Source organism: Aplysia californica, unplaced genomic scaffold (genome assembly GCF_000002075.1).
Source record: "Aplysia californica isolate F4 #8 unplaced genomic scaffold, AplCal3.0 scaffold01209, whole genome shotgun sequence".
Taxonomy (NCBI): Eukaryota; Metazoa; Mollusca; class Gastropoda; order Aplysiida; family Aplysiidae; genus Aplysia; species Aplysia californica.
In genome coordinates this window covers 95,599-111,129 of record NW_004798479.1, presented here as the reverse complement: position 1 = coordinate 111,129, position 15,531 = coordinate 95,599, and the positions used below count along the sequence as shown (strand labels likewise).

General features: G+C 38.5%; 1 protein-coding gene across 1 annotated transcript in view; it reads left to right on the top strand.

Moving 5' to 3' along the window:
• The window catches only part of LOC101861705 (sorting nexin-24), a 10,765-nt gene extending 1,551 nt beyond the window's left edge, over positions 1-9,214 (top strand). The window contains exons 2-6 of the mRNA XM_005112217.3: positions 3,790-3,873; positions 4,482-4,586; positions 5,083-5,159; positions 6,070-6,155; positions 7,773-9,214. Of these exons, the coding sequence (XP_005112274.2) occupies positions 3,790-3,873; positions 4,482-4,586; positions 5,083-5,159; positions 6,070-6,155; positions 7,773-7,849 (429 nt within the window). The 3' untranslated portion in view covers positions 7,850-9,214. The remainder of the gene's footprint in view (positions 1-3,789; positions 3,874-4,481; positions 4,587-5,082; positions 5,160-6,069; positions 6,156-7,772) is intronic.
• Positions 9,215-15,531: the final 6,317 nt, after the last annotated feature.

Genomic DNA, 15,531 nt, shown 5'->3' with positions numbered 1-15,531 from the left:
TGTTCATCTTGATCAGTCCTGCCTAAGACGGCCACCTGTCTTATAAATACGGCCACTTTTCTCCTTGACAATGAGGGAGGGGGGCATCTTACACAGGTTTGACTGTAGATCTAGAACTAGTCCAATGAGCTTAAAACACTGTAACTCTTTGATCTAGTCAAAGTCAGGGCTGTCAAATTGGAGCCAAATCCCAGAAATTTGGCTCTTTTGGATCGCGTCTGGCCCGGAGAAATTCATTTGGCTCTCTGGCTCTTTTTTTGGCTCCAAACTCCAAATGTTCAAGAAGAAGGGGACAGAAGAGGCAAGAAAAAAGATAAAGAAAGAATAGAAGAAAAAAATGAAAGTGAAGAAAAGAGCTTGGATTGTCTGATAAAATTATTAAACTAGTTAACATGATTTAACGCCCTCGCCCATTTGGTGTGATCATAATTTACAACCCTTCAACGGTCATGCAAGAGCATAATTTTAATAGTCTCATGCTTATGTGTCGTCAGAACACACTCTCTGTTCCTTGAACCATAATGTATTGTATGCAGGCAGAGAGGCCTGCTTTCGCAAGTGTGTAAACAACAAATGGTCCAGCTGGCGGCCGGTCCCACATCCCGCTCAGTAGCGTCGGCAGTGACCAATTTTTATTTTTTACTGAAGAGGCGAAAAAATTTTTACATTATTATTATTCGTTCCCAATCACATGCGGTAAGCCACCAAGGTCCTATAGGTGATTTTATCGGCCTGCGAGAGGTCAGGGGGGAGTCCTCGCCTCATGCCCCCACCGGGGTGGGAGCTATTTATAATTTACACCAATATGGGGGGGGTGGGGGGTGAGAATAGGGAGACATGGGTTATTCTCACCCGGGGTGAGTATAAAGGTGGCCTAAATGGATATAGATTAGGCCTATAATAACATATATATTAGTATTTCAAAGGGTTAAATTGAGCAGGGGCCCTTGATCTACTCTGACTTTCTTCTTTTATAGGCTACTAGTGCGCACCGTAAATCAAATTCAGAGTGATTTTGACTCAATTGCTAACTTTGTTGTTTATCTCCCTTTATATAATATTGCCAGAGTACACATGATGTGATATTATAATTAGTGTGTTGTTGCTAGGAGTAAAGGATGAGATGCGTCTGAATAGCCGAGACTATTCGGACTCAAACTCCAGCGCGCGTGCACAATCAACAGGTGCACCAGATTCAAAGCAGACACGCCAATTCGACCTTGGCCTTCCTCGGTCTATCCTCGGTTTCCACCATCTTGCCAATATTTTAGACACTAGTTAAGGAAAGTATTAGTGACGTCAAAAGTTGGCATACTGAACAACAAAGGATTATAAAGCCTATTAATAGGTAGTCTAAACCCGCTTTATTTGGTGAAAAAGACAAAATCATTGATCAGTTGGAAGTCCAGTTAGAAATTAAGAAAAGAAAAGTTAAAACCCTTCAAAAGGCTAAAGGGAACAAAAGTCAGTCATTCTAAGTAACAGTGGTCTAAAGGGAAAGCTTTTCCAACAGCATACTTTGCATGATGTTAAAATAAAATCAGGACCAAACAATAGCATTCTGATAACTGTGTTATACGGGGTGCTCATTTGGGGATCGCGATGGTTTACTAGTCAAATTGAGGGCAGGAAGCAGCTATCATAGCACAAGCCGATCGGGCCCGACTCATCATCATCATCCAGTGCCAGATCTGCGACAGACATCGGCGATCATGGTTTTCCATTCATTCCTTTGCTCGGATGCTCTAAAAAAAGCTACGTATCCCTGAACTTTCCCTGTAACCCATTTGTTTAGGTTCCCTAAGTATGTTGTTCTGGGCCTACCGCTGCCTCGCTTGCCCTCAATTTTGCCAGTGAGAGCTAGATGTTCAAGACCCTTATGTCTATTCAGGTGTCCCAAAAACTGCATTTGTCGTTTCCTGATTGTTTTTAACATAGAGCAACCCACGTGGGCTTCATCAAGCACTACCTCATTTGATTTCTTTTCCTTCCACGATACTCTTAGCAGACCTGCCTCGCTTGCCCTCAATTTTGCCAGTCAGAGCTAGATGTTCAAGACCGGTATGTCTATTCAGGTGTCCCAAAAACTGCATTTGTCGTTTCCTGATTGTTTTTAACATAGAGCAACCCATGTGGGCTTCATCAAGCACTACCTCATTTGATTTCTTTTCCTTCCACGATACTCTTAGCAGACCTGCCTCGCTTGCCCTCAATTTTGCCAGTCAGAGCTAGATGTTCAAGACCGGTATGTCTATTCAGGTGTCCCAAAAACTGCATTTGTCGTTTCCTGATTGTTTTTAACATAGAGCGTCCCACGTGGGCTTCGTCAAGCACTACCTCATTTGATTTCTTTTCCTTCCACGATACTCTTGGTACAGGCCTAAAAACGATCCCCAAATGCGCACCCCATATTAGACAAGCGTATTGGAGTTTGAGTCCGAATTGCCACCGGAGGCTATTTAGACTCGAGTCTGATAGCCACTTCTGCGTGTGAATACATGTGTTTGTTTAAAAAACACTTGGCAAGTGTGTGTTTGCACAAAGCAAAAGTTTTCAGTGGACATGTCTTGAATAGATTCACATGAAGGTTTGTGATGCTATTAATGTATGTGTGTGTTGTGTAGATAATGTGTGTGGGGGGGGGGGGAGTGATAAGTGTTTTACAGCGCTCACAACTGAATGAGGTCATATGAGCGCACGGCACGGGACTCATTAAACATTTTTAGTTTGTAGGACATTTTGAATTTTGCCCGAGTGGCAGCCGAATCCTACTCTAATCGATTTTGGACCCCCAAGGGATCTTAAGCATGCGAGACCTCCGAGATTTTTCACCCTTATCCGAGAAGGCTAGGTGTTGGATCTTACCTACCATAAGATCAGGGGTGTGACTGAAAGAAGGAAAAAAGGAGTAGCAGTAGAAAGGCTGCAGAAAGAGTCTGGGGTTGAGGGAGGGGGCAAAGAAGGTGAGGGGGTTAGGGCAGAAGCTGGAGACGAAAGCAGGTGACAGAACATTATTTGAGAGCAGGAAAGGAGGTGAAAGGAGAAAATTTTTGGAAAAAAAATATTCCATCGCTGTCTGGATTGGAACCCGAGACCTATTGACTGAGAGGCGAACAACATAACACCTCGACCACGAGAGCCCCATTGGGGGGGGGGGTTGGTTTATTTGCTATTGTGTATAGTCAAAGTGTATCATCTATGATGAGAGAATATGCTTCTGTTTCTGTTTGCAATTTTTGGAGAGAAGTGTCCCAGACTCTATTTGCAGGGTTGAATTATATAAAGATGTCTATGCTCCCTCTGAAAATACAACCTTTCTATTAGATTTTAAGTTGCTTTTTTATTGGCACTTTTGATTGCTCTCTACTTTCTACTTTCTTTTAATGACAATGCAGTTTCTCACATAATATGGCAGGTTTCCTGTTATGTTCTTTTATTGCCATTACTAGTTAAACATGCTTTACCTGTCTACTTTTATTAATAAATAAAACAAACTTTGTGCATCTAGGAATCTATGCAACCTCTATGAGAAGGACTTTCAAGGACAGGGTATACATCTACCATTGGCATTGCCAATGATCAAACTATGTATGTATGAATTATGAAATGGACCTTTGTGCATTGACAAGGTGGATTTAGCTCTCTTATCTCTTTTCTTCCTCCCTCCCCTGTACCCCTCATGCTCTCTATCCCTAATGTATCAATTTTTACTTTTCAACTGAGCACCATTCCATTTTCCTCTCACTGTTCGATTTTCCTTTACACATTTTAATTATCCTCTTATTTCAGGTTTTCTTGGTGGATGTCTGGCTGTCCGGGCACCATCAAGTAATTGAAAAGAGATACTCTGAGTTTGAAGAACTGCACAAACAGGTGAAAAAAGAAGTTATGTCACCACTTGGCTCATTACTTACTGAAATGTACACCTTATTCTTCAAAATTGTATACCATTGTGATTTTCTGAAAGTTAAAATATTCAGTGCAACAAAATGTGATGTACCGGTACTTCCATGTTCCCTATGTTATGATTGCTTTTAATTTTGTTTTAAGCTTAAAGCGATGTTTGGATTTAATTCGCTATTCTTAAATTGTACTCTCATGTCAGTTTTTTTTCATTTAAGACCTCCAGAGACATAAAAAGCTGATTCTGAAGGCAAGTCATGACAGCGTTAGTAAAATAAGTACAGAAAAGGAAGAGACCAGTTTTATTCCAACACAGACTGGAACTTCAATTTTCTGTGGGTCAGATTCTTTATTGGTCAATATCATAAGCAGTCAAACTGCATAAACTTCTAAAGTTCTCTGAGTTTGTAAATATATACATTGTACTGTGTACATCATGGTATATATGATTCTCAGCAATTTTACTGAAAATGTTTTATTGTTTTATCATATTTTATTTTACTGCTTGTGTTGTATGAATAGATTGGAATAAAAACATTGCTTGTTTTATTTTTGTTATGTTTACCTTCCTTCCATAGCTGAAGAAAATAATGAAAACTCCTGAGTTTCCTCCAAAAAAAGTTTTGAAATGGAACACGAAAGTATTGGAGCAAAGACGGGTTGGATTAGATGCTTTTTTTCAGGTATGTAAAATGTACTTGCTTTTGGTCTTCGTTTCTTTTAACCGTATTATTTAGCTTTTCTTTGACTGTTTCTATAGAATCTATAAAGTATCATCTGAGGTACATGTATCAGCAAATATATGGAAATCAAAGCAATGAAATATAATATAACTAATGACTTACTGTCTCTCTTTTAGTCTTCTGCAGTATGGAGTAAAATGTTAATGACATTATTGCCTGGCTTTTGGACACCTACCACAATGGATCCACATATTTATACTTAAATTCACATGAAATATAAGGAAGGTCGATGGAATAAGGATAAAAGTAAGCTCTTTCCGTTTTGTTTGTGCTGTCCTCAATATACTGTCATCATGTACTTCTTTTTTGTACCCTATTTAATAGTAGGTTGCAATAATCTATTATTAGGGTTTGGTGCGTTTGTATTTGTATGACAAGATAAAATACATGAATATTCTAGAACACTAATGAAAACCACTATTTATAATGTTTGCAGGGTGTATTAGAACATGAGCCAACACCCAGCATCGTGCACACCTTTTTGGAGACAGATGCTTTAGATGCCTCCATGGAGTAAGTACAGCGGATTGAGAAGTTACTACATCTCTTCAATCTCAACAAGACCCTCTCACTCTCACTTGGTCTCCAAAAATACCTTTCCAAGCTTCCTGCTGCCCTCGTTATTACATGGCCCTTTATCTTTGTTGGACTTCATTCTTTTAAAAGTGTTCTTTATTGTTATACAGTCGAAATTGTTTAAGACAGCGCCCTTTGTCCAGTAGAAAGGTGGTCGTCTTAGGCAGATGGTCAGTCTAACACAGTGTAATCATAGTAAAAGATACCCAAGGGGACAAAATGAAAAGTGGCCATTTGTACAGGTGGCCGTTAGAGCAGGTTCAACTGCATTTTTGTACATGATTTTGTACTGTCTGCTGGTGGAGGGGGGGGGGGGGGTTCTAGTTGTCCACAAATATACAGGGCTTTTTACTACTTAACTCTACCCAGTGGTTGTATTATGGAGTGAAATATGCCTCTAAGCTATGAGTTAAGAGGTTTGCACATGATGTTTATATCTCATGGGTTGATGTTATCAATGTTAACAGTTTTTCTTTCTTCACCACTTACAATTTCCCAATTTCTAATTCTTAAATATAGAAAAACAAGCTCAACTGATAGAACTTACACTTTTTAATAGGTAGAATAAATTAAGACTTAGTGAAAGACCATAAGCTCATCGGCCACTGGATGGATAACAAGCGCTACTACACATTACAGGGACACTTTTGTCAGTTTTTTTAAACTTTTCAAGTGGCATTCCAAAAAATTTCCACCCACTTCAAATTCTTTTTAAAGACTGACTGCTTCATTGAAATGGTTGAAATATTTATTCCATTATAGCTGCTGTAGCTTTTGGTTTGTCGCTTTGCTCCAAATTTGCCTTTATACTTTATGTCATGTGCTATTTTCTTCTCTTATGGAACAGCTTTGAGAATGAGGAAGAACAGAAGACGACCCATCAGCCTGTGGTGACTCTAGATGCAGATGTGTTCCTGAGAAACCTCAAAACAAGTGAGTTCAGCTATAGGGGCTCTATAGGTTAAGACAACACGCACAAACTAGGGAGTAAAATATCCAAATTTGGCTACAAATGCTGGGAGTCACCACTGTTGTATTATACTCACGATGCTGATTATATATGTCGTGACGCTGTGGAATCAGGCGTTCTTAAGTTTCTGAGCATATGGCGTTATTGATATGATCGTAAAGCTTGGTTATTTGCTTTGCTTTTGACGAAAAAATACCCATCTAATTAACGAGAAAATGACTGCCGAAGTTTGATGACTTCCAAAGCTGTAGTGTCCATTGAAACTGCAATTTTATATTTTTTGTCATCATCATCAGTGCCTTTCACCCCTGGCAGGGTATAGGCCACATACAAGCTCCTTCCATTTAACTCTGTCCTGGGCCATCCTTCCTAGCTCGTATTTTTTGTGCCGTTCATCAATGTTTTTCAGTAAATCTGTACTGGAAAGTTTTTCTATGAAACATAAAAGGTGTTGAGCTCAAAAACATAAAAATGTTTATAAATTGCCAAACGGGCGGAAAAATGTTGATTTCTTCTATTTCATAATTTTGATGAGTGCTTGATTTCACCGCAATGCGTCTACTTCTGTATGAATGGGAAGCAGTAAGGAAAGCGGCTATTTTCTTGTCGGAGCCTATAGACATTGATTAATTTCTTCTCACACTGCAAGTCTGGGAATCTTTAGAACCTAAATAGTGCTGTGAGTATGGTAGCGTGTGGTGGTAGGGGGGAGTTGTGGAGCATATTGTAGAATTTTTACTCTAAAAGAAAATCTCTGTGTGTCTGAAGGCTTTACACTTGTTGAAATCACATTGGTCCCAGACTGTCATCTCTGAGAATGCTAAGATTATACCATGTCAGTGGGTATTTTTTTGTTTATATTTTGTTGTTATATTTTTATGCTGTTAAGTCCACCAGGTCTATATTACAAATATAATAAATATAATCATAGTCTTAGCATCTGTGGTGTGAGCTTAGCTTGAAGTATATGAAATAGAATTCTTTCTGTGCCTACTTGCTTTAGGGGGCCTTCTGCTCTTCACTGGAAAGTACAATGAAGATCAAAAAGTAAATAATTCAAATCCTCATAATGATGATGTAAAAGACAAGTGCAAGTTTGGTAGACTTGACTTTGACTATATATATCTCAAAGCAGGGGAAATGAGAAGCTGATCTCCTGTGAGAAACTACACAGAGATCACTTTGAGGATTCTTTTTAGTTTTTTCTTGCAGTAAATGTAAAGATGTTCTGAAAAAACACTGTGCTGCATTCCTGTTAGTGTTAGTGCTGAGTTGCAACATACTTCTTGTTTGGGTGTGAACTCCTGAAAAGGAAACGGTAAGGCTTGTGGTTTCATCTGCAGTTAGGAAGGCCAAGTAAAATATTCCCCAGATATTGTCTGCATCAGGTTAAGGTGCTGATTTGTCTACATTTCCAGGTGTGTTGCTTTTAAAAGGTGTCTGTATTTATGTTTTAAGTTAAAGATGAACTCTTGTAATAAAGCAATTAAAATTGTGTACGTCTTATTTTGTTAACTTTCTGATGTTTGGTCATTAATTGAGCCTTTATCTGATTTGAACTAGTCACATTTTTTTTTCAGACTGCCTGCCAAACATCATTGAAGAAGGAGTGAAAATGGGATTATATTCAACTCCATCCCCCAACTTTAATACTTGAGATTTTGTAAAACTAGTCATTTTATATTTTATTCTCTTTGTACATTTTATATCAATCTTGTTCTTGGTACAAGTAAGTCATATTGAAAGAGACATTAATATTTATATATATATATATATTATATCTATACACATGAACTTGTTTTTAAGGAAATGAATTGAATTGCCCCTTCTTTAACATAGTCTTCATTTTGGTGCAATTTTCCACTTGTTGCATAGGAAAACAGGAATCTTGTTGTCCAGTTTGGATATATATATAGCATTTGATGAGGATATCATAATACAGAATGTCTCAATGTTATTTCGCATAGGCTGCAATAAATCCTTACTATCTTGTTTTGGGTGTTCAAAACAGTACCCATTGAGTTGAGGTACCGTTTTATTAGTTTGAGGACCACAAATGGCAGTTTTTTAACTGGTTTGTCAAGGTTGTACCAGTTGAAAGAGACTATCGGTCTTTTGTTGCCCAGCACAATCATGTATGTTGTAGCCACCCTCTAATGGTGATGAGTTTGAATCTTTAGTTTTAGTTTGAGTTTGAGTTTTACAGCGCTTGCAACCCAAAGAGGTTGTATAACATTAGAGCCAAATATTTGAGGTTTTACTATAAGGACGATGGATATTTAATTTTTTTTTGACGTGCGAGGCGCAGACCACACCAGAGTACCCGCCAACCACCCATGAAGTTTTCTATCTTCAGTCTCATCAATGAAATCCCTACCAATCCAATGCCAAAATGTTCCTCCCGATAGACAATGACAATACTGAGTGTGTGTGGCTGACAGGCGCTCTGGTGCACTTTGCTCCTTCGTCCATCGAACTTCCATCTTCCTTACAACTCCTCCTTCTTTTATTTGTATGTTACTCTCTAGTAACACTTGAAACCTCTAATTTTTTGCACTTATATGACCTATTTGTATAGCAAGTGCTGTAAAATTCTGAATAACGGTACTTCTACTTCTAGACTAGAGCTATGTTGTTACAGCTTCAGATTTTCCCGATCTCCAATGGCAATTTATGACTATTTTGTAGATGTATCCTCTTTTTATTTTTCAACACAACTTAGATAAATTGATAAATACTCTGATGTTATATTATATTCTTATTCTCCTACATTTTAATGTTTCTATTGTTTTTATGAATTCTTACTCTGTGGTCATTGTCATCAGTGCAACTAGAGTAGAGGCACTCTGCCTCCACTTGTCAAATATTTTTGTCTGTAAAAAACATTAATTATCATAGCTGAATTCTTTTTGGTTCCTGGTATACTCTGGCTATTATTATTAAGTCATTTGATGAAAACCAGTTTTTGATTGAGAAGCTGAGAGAGAATAATGGAGAAAGGTAAAGTGAGGGAACAGAAAGAGAGAGAGAGAAAGAAATGTAAAGGATGATTCTATCAGCACTATAAGGTTATTGCAGAGACACGACTTCCGAATTTAACATCCATCTCTGATAATTGGTTCAGCCTTGAATATGCCACAAAACAATAATAATTCAAGAAAGCCCAGCCTAGGATTTGAACCATGGCCATTCGCTTCATAGCCCCCTGCAGAGAGAGAGAGAGGGGGAGAGGGAGAGAGAGAGAGAGAGAGAGAGAGAAATGTATGTATGTGTAACTGTTGAACAATTATTATGCCACCAGGATTGACTGCTGTTTATAAGTTATGTGAAAATAATAATATATACCTGATGTATATATATATATATATATATATATATATATATATATATATATATATATATATATATATATATGTTAGTTGATACAGCTAACTACAGGCAATTCTCAACAGAGAAGTTAATTCCATACATTCTCAGCTCAGTCACTTTGCAGAAAGACTGATCTCCACATTGATTGATGAAAGGGAAAGAGGTTATGTGATGTAAACCAAATTGCCATTGAAACTAGTGGAATTAATCATGTGCAATATAACTAAAGGGCAAGTGTACATATTTATGAGAAGTACCTCTGAAAGTGTTTTAATATTTTCAATACATAAAATAAGGGAATATGAGGGTGTTTTTATTGAAATTGCATCTGAAAGTGAAAGCATACAGGAACAGAATACAGTGAAGGCCGTTTAAACTGAAATTTATGGACCTGCTGGATTTTCTTCTGCATCACTTGAACTCGAATAGAGGAGGAAAAAAAGCCAGAGACTCTATTTTCTTTGTTTACAGCTGTTTTCAGATTAACCATGTTTAGTTTAAGAGGTCTCGACTGGAGTATTTGTCCATTAAAATAGCGAAAAAGATAAAAAAAAATACAATTAAAATGTGTACCGTGTAAAATGAAATAAACTTTTCTTTCTGACCACTGCTACTACAACTTGATTTTATTAACCTGCTGTGTGCCTCAATAAAACTATCACTAGCTTGAAAAGAACCATAAGTGTATCGTATGTGGTGCACTAGACACTTTGCTTTTATTTTCTGCCGTCAACTTCGCTTGAGTTGATCCTCAGGTTGATCTTTTTCTTGGGTCCCAGCACCTCTTCTTCTTTATAGGTCCCAACGGTTAAGTGGAAGTTCGGATGAATTGATATTTTTTTCACTCCCGCAACGACATCAACTCATCTGTAGTCGACTAGTTTCACTATGTATGTTTTAAGACTATCTTCTCATGCACTTGCACAGCTTGCTTAAATTTGAAGGAGCATGCAGGTTAGGTTTATGTTCTAATCTCCACAGGTCAGAATTTTTCACAAATTATGTTGGGAGACATGATATTCCGCCTTTGAAATCAGTTTTTGTCTCAAGTAACATAAAGCTACCACAAGCAATTCGGGGTGGGGGGGGGTGTTCACTTTGGAAAGAGATGCATGCGTTACCTATTCACAGGTTCATTGACGGGAGTTTATTTTTGTTTTGTGTTGGAGAGAAGCATACCTGCTTGATAGCTGAGCTTTCTTGTTTTGTTCCTTCTTTATGTGTTTTGTTTTTTAGAAGGGGGGTTGGGGTCACAAGGGTTTTGTTTTGATTTAATACCCTACGAGACATAAATAGGTTACCTAATTATGAATGTAGAAGTAGAAGCTCTTTTTCTTTCTTTGTGAGAAAAATAAGAAAAAATAACACCAGTATCGGAAAGGGGGGATGGGGCAAGACGAAGAGTGCATATTATTTAAAATTTTTGACCTGAAGTTAATCTATCCACTTTTGGTCATTCAGAGCTGGGAAACAACCTCGTACTCGTACTTCTAGACTAGAATTAGAAGCAAACCAAGCCCATGCTCACTAAGCTAAGTTTCATCCTTTGTGTATTATTATGCACTATTTTTGCAAAGGTATATAATACGTTGCATTGTGTGCTTTGAATACTTTTATACACACGACACATATTTTTTTATGACAATTAAATCCGAGATAAGAGCACTGATCTGTTTCCTAATAACTAATAATAGTAATAAAGGCCACTTTCATGATTCCCAGGGTTCAAACTAGTTCGAGTTTTCTGTTATCCCTTACCCTTTCCCATTTCAAAATAAAAAATGGGATTATTATACAAACCCCATTATACCACCTACCTTGGGACCAGCATGAAGTTGGCAGTACAGCGAGGCTCGCAGTAGTATAATATTAATAATGGGATAGCACCGATTGCCATCTTGACTAGTTGTTGACTGGATTGAAAATAAAGACAAACTGTGACCAGTCTTGATTCATCTTTCTGTCCTGTGCAATAACCATGCGCAGGGGAAACATGAGTAGCAACCATGAGCTGGGAAAATTATTTTCAAGCAAATCAGCCTTTCTGCTGGGAAGTTGTATCCCTCTCAGCCCAGGCTGACCCTGACAGGCAGGATCGAAGCCCACCTCCTAAATGATCTAAATCGTGTCTGTGGAGACGTCAGCAGACACCTAGATATATAAACCATAAAGTATACACATTTTATAGGAAGAGATAACCTCAGCAGGTCAAAGCCAAGATATCTTATTCTTAATCAATGCCCGACTACATCTCTTAAATCATTACTTGGGTGAAGAGAAATACCGAAATACTCGATACTCTTTTCATAGGAAGCATAAAATCAAGAGGGATAAATAAAGACTTAAAACTCTCAAAATGGACGTTCAGAGACTGGAATGAAGCTATGTTTCCTGACAAGTCTAGGTTCTACGTAAGTCAAAATGATGGAAGGAGAAATGTACACCAGCCATCTGGTCATCCATGTGAAGCAACTTCGAAATGCACCAACCGATCACAGAATGGAATAGCATTGGCCTACCATTGAGAACCATTACAAGTCTTACTCTACTCTATCTCATTTCTTATGCAGTGTCGAACACTTTCAACCATTGCAACCTAAGGCAGCCGTACTCGTTGCTGTACTTTTTATGGATGGGAGTATGTTGAACACTGCCCGACACAAACACACAAAATCCGATTAGAAATCCTCCTTTGTTCAATCAAAGATATATATCTATTGGTAATTTGTCCTCTCACTCTTATCTTCATGTAAACGTGTGTATTAATCCATACCATAGTTTCATTCCAAGCACATGATCTCTTATTTCTCTACTTTAAGTGGGGCGTTTTTAATTATTAAAAACGCCTCACTTAAAGTAGAGAAATAAGAGATAATTAAAAACGCCTCACTTAAAGTAGCAGACCTGCCACTCATCCCGATTTAATCGGGATATACCGATTTTTTCCCCAAAATCTCGAGCATCCCGATTTTCCCGATTTCGATCGCCAGTATCCTGATTTTTTGTGGTTGCGTCTGTTGCGTCCGATTCTTAGAAAAAAATATTAAAAGTTCTCTAATCTCTTTTGCTTGGAAACACCGATTGGACTTTTTATCTGCAAGAACTTGGAACGCTATTTTCTAAAGCATCTATGCCGAATCTAGATCTAGAATCTAGTAGATGACTAACGCACGTTATTTACACTAAAATCGACCTAGTTTCAAACGCTCATTCGCATCACATGACATGACCTCGTACATGTGGTGAGTAGCGCGTGTGTCGGAGACCGTCGGTTGTCGGGGTCAACAAAGTTCATTCACACCGGTCGCGTTGGTCGAGGTGTTTTTCGGGACTTAACCAGTGTGGACGGCCGGGGGGGGGGGGTATTGTTTTGACACTTGGGCTTAAAGTGCGTGCCGTGATACAGGTACTAATTAAGGGGAAAGGAATAAGAAGGGGAAAAAAGAACAACCTTGGCGCGATCTTTTTTTCGATGTGATGGAAGTCAAACGTTGTTAAAACGCGGGCGTTTTGCGTGGATGATTAGAGTTACGTGTCAGCTATTTTCAAGACTACGAGTGTTTCAGCATCACTACGACCTTCGCTCCCCCAGTCTATCCAACTTCGACTCGAGTACATATATGCTGTCTTTCAGTTTTCCCTCTATTTAGAGGCCCAAATGTGAACTTATTCCTGCAAAAGTTTTGCATTGCATACTTGCCTCTTAAAAGGGAACCAGGACACCCCCCCCGCCTTCCCCAGTGCCCTTCATGACTGATTTGCCGTTGATCCCGATTTTTTTCACCAGATCCTGATTTTTTAACTCAGAAATCCTGATTTTTGGATTTCATAGAGTGGCAGGTCTGAAGTAGAGAAATAAGAGATAATTAATGCAGTTGAGTAGAGATCTTTTTAAATATAAGGGAAAATTCACTGCCCGGAATAAATTTTTAGGGAATGAAATACGACAAAGATGCAAATGACAAACCCAGTTGGCCACAGTCACCCCCTTTGGGTTCATGACCTCTTGGGTGACTTTGGCCACGCACTATCCTAGCCACAGATATATTGCAAAATCCTACTGAAAACTTAATTAAATATATTTATCCTCTTTTCAGTGGTGTGAGAGTGGTGTGTTTTTTTATAATGTTAATAAACACACTTTTAAAAATAAATACTTTCTAAAGATAAATAAATTTCCAACAACTTTCAAATTCAAAAGATTACGGTACAGTGGAATCCTGTTATAACGAGATGGAGGGGACAGGTGCCAAATGTCCATTATACCAGGATTCTCGTTATAAGGGATCCAGTAATAAAATCAAGGGAAATAGTAAAGTAGGCCTAATCTATGAGTCTGGTTTTCTGTTTATTTCTTTTTGTAATCTCCCCTGATGATGATTTGGTTCAACATGACCTTTTTAGTCTTACTTGATCAAAAATCGATTCAGATTTCTTTCTCAAACAATAGCGATATTGACAGCTCGGCGTTGACGATCAGATAGTTCTCTCGGCTAACTTGCCACTGTGTTGTCCCTCACCCCACCACACCCTGTGGTGCGTTCCGCCTCCTTACCCACAATGGGAACATACCACACCCCGCCCACTTCACAGTACTTCACACATTCGCTCCATTCATCACAGTACAGCACTATGACCTCTCCATCCCGGCATCGGAGAAGTGAGAGGCATGGTAGGCCTAGATAATCTAGACTGGGCTGGCCTGTCACAAGAAGCGTTCTGCTTGTCTGCGCATACCACACTCTCCCCACTCATTCAATCCGGCCTTCATTGTAGTCAGGCACTCGTGGGCTCTCCCATTCTTTGTTTCACAAGATAACCAACAAGTTTCTCAACTGGCGAGGTTTTACATGAATAAATGGTCTATGCACTGTGCACAGCAGCAGCTTTTTTCCGGTAAAACCGACTCGCGTGTTTGTCTGATTGCGTTACATTAATATTTTATTTACAAAGATAAAGAAGGGAAAAAAACGGGTTTTTAGAAAAGTGTCTTTATAACAGACCTCGTTATTTCAGGACTCGTTATGAGTGGATTCCACTGTATCAAAAAGCTGAAGCCGCCATATAATTGAATCGATGAAAATCTGCACAAAGTTCCTCTGCAGAATTGTTTGGGGTAAAGAGTATTTGTTTATAATATATTATTGTATATCACAATATTTTTTAATAGTAAAGTAAGAAACAAAAACAAATTAAAAATTTTACTGAGGTGCCCTTGCAAAGAGAAACAAGATTTTTTCTTTATTGAATGGTCAGTCATCTCATGTGGTCATAGTCGCCCCTGTGTACCCAATGTAAAACATACATATATATATATATCTAAATTTGTACATATAACAAAAAGATTTCTGCATCCTGCAGGTTTCGCATTGTGTGTTTTACAACTACTATTATTGCAGAAAAAATGAAAACTGGTAGATCTAGTGCCACTGTGAAAAAGTCACTACAATACGTTTTCAAACTGAAGTACCACGTTAGCAGCCACATTTCAAAAGGGATCGACTTGATGCAGTCCGCTTCTACTTTCTTACCGTCAGCTACATGTATAGATAAATCAGTTAACTTTGTACATTGTATTGGTAAGATGTGACAATCATTGTGACACCTTGCCATTCATAATCCATAACACTTTTTCAGTATATTTCATGGATGCTGGGCAGGTGCTCTGGTATGGTTTGCTCCTTCTCTCCTGACAAACATCTTTGATTTATAGTCAGTTGCCTGTCCCCGTTTTCTTTGCATGTTTCTCTCTTGGACCTATTTACATCGCAAGTGCTGAGTAAAACTCTCACAAAAACTAAGAAGAGCTCATTACTTTTTGTACAAAGAGCCAAGGTGTGCGTCCTTTATCAAGGAAGGCCAGGGCCCTCCCACCAACATCGTTGTGTCCCCGACTCCATGTATGTATGATTCGCCAGGTCATTATGAATGAGCTAAGGGCATCATGCCCTTAAACTATTCGCTACCATA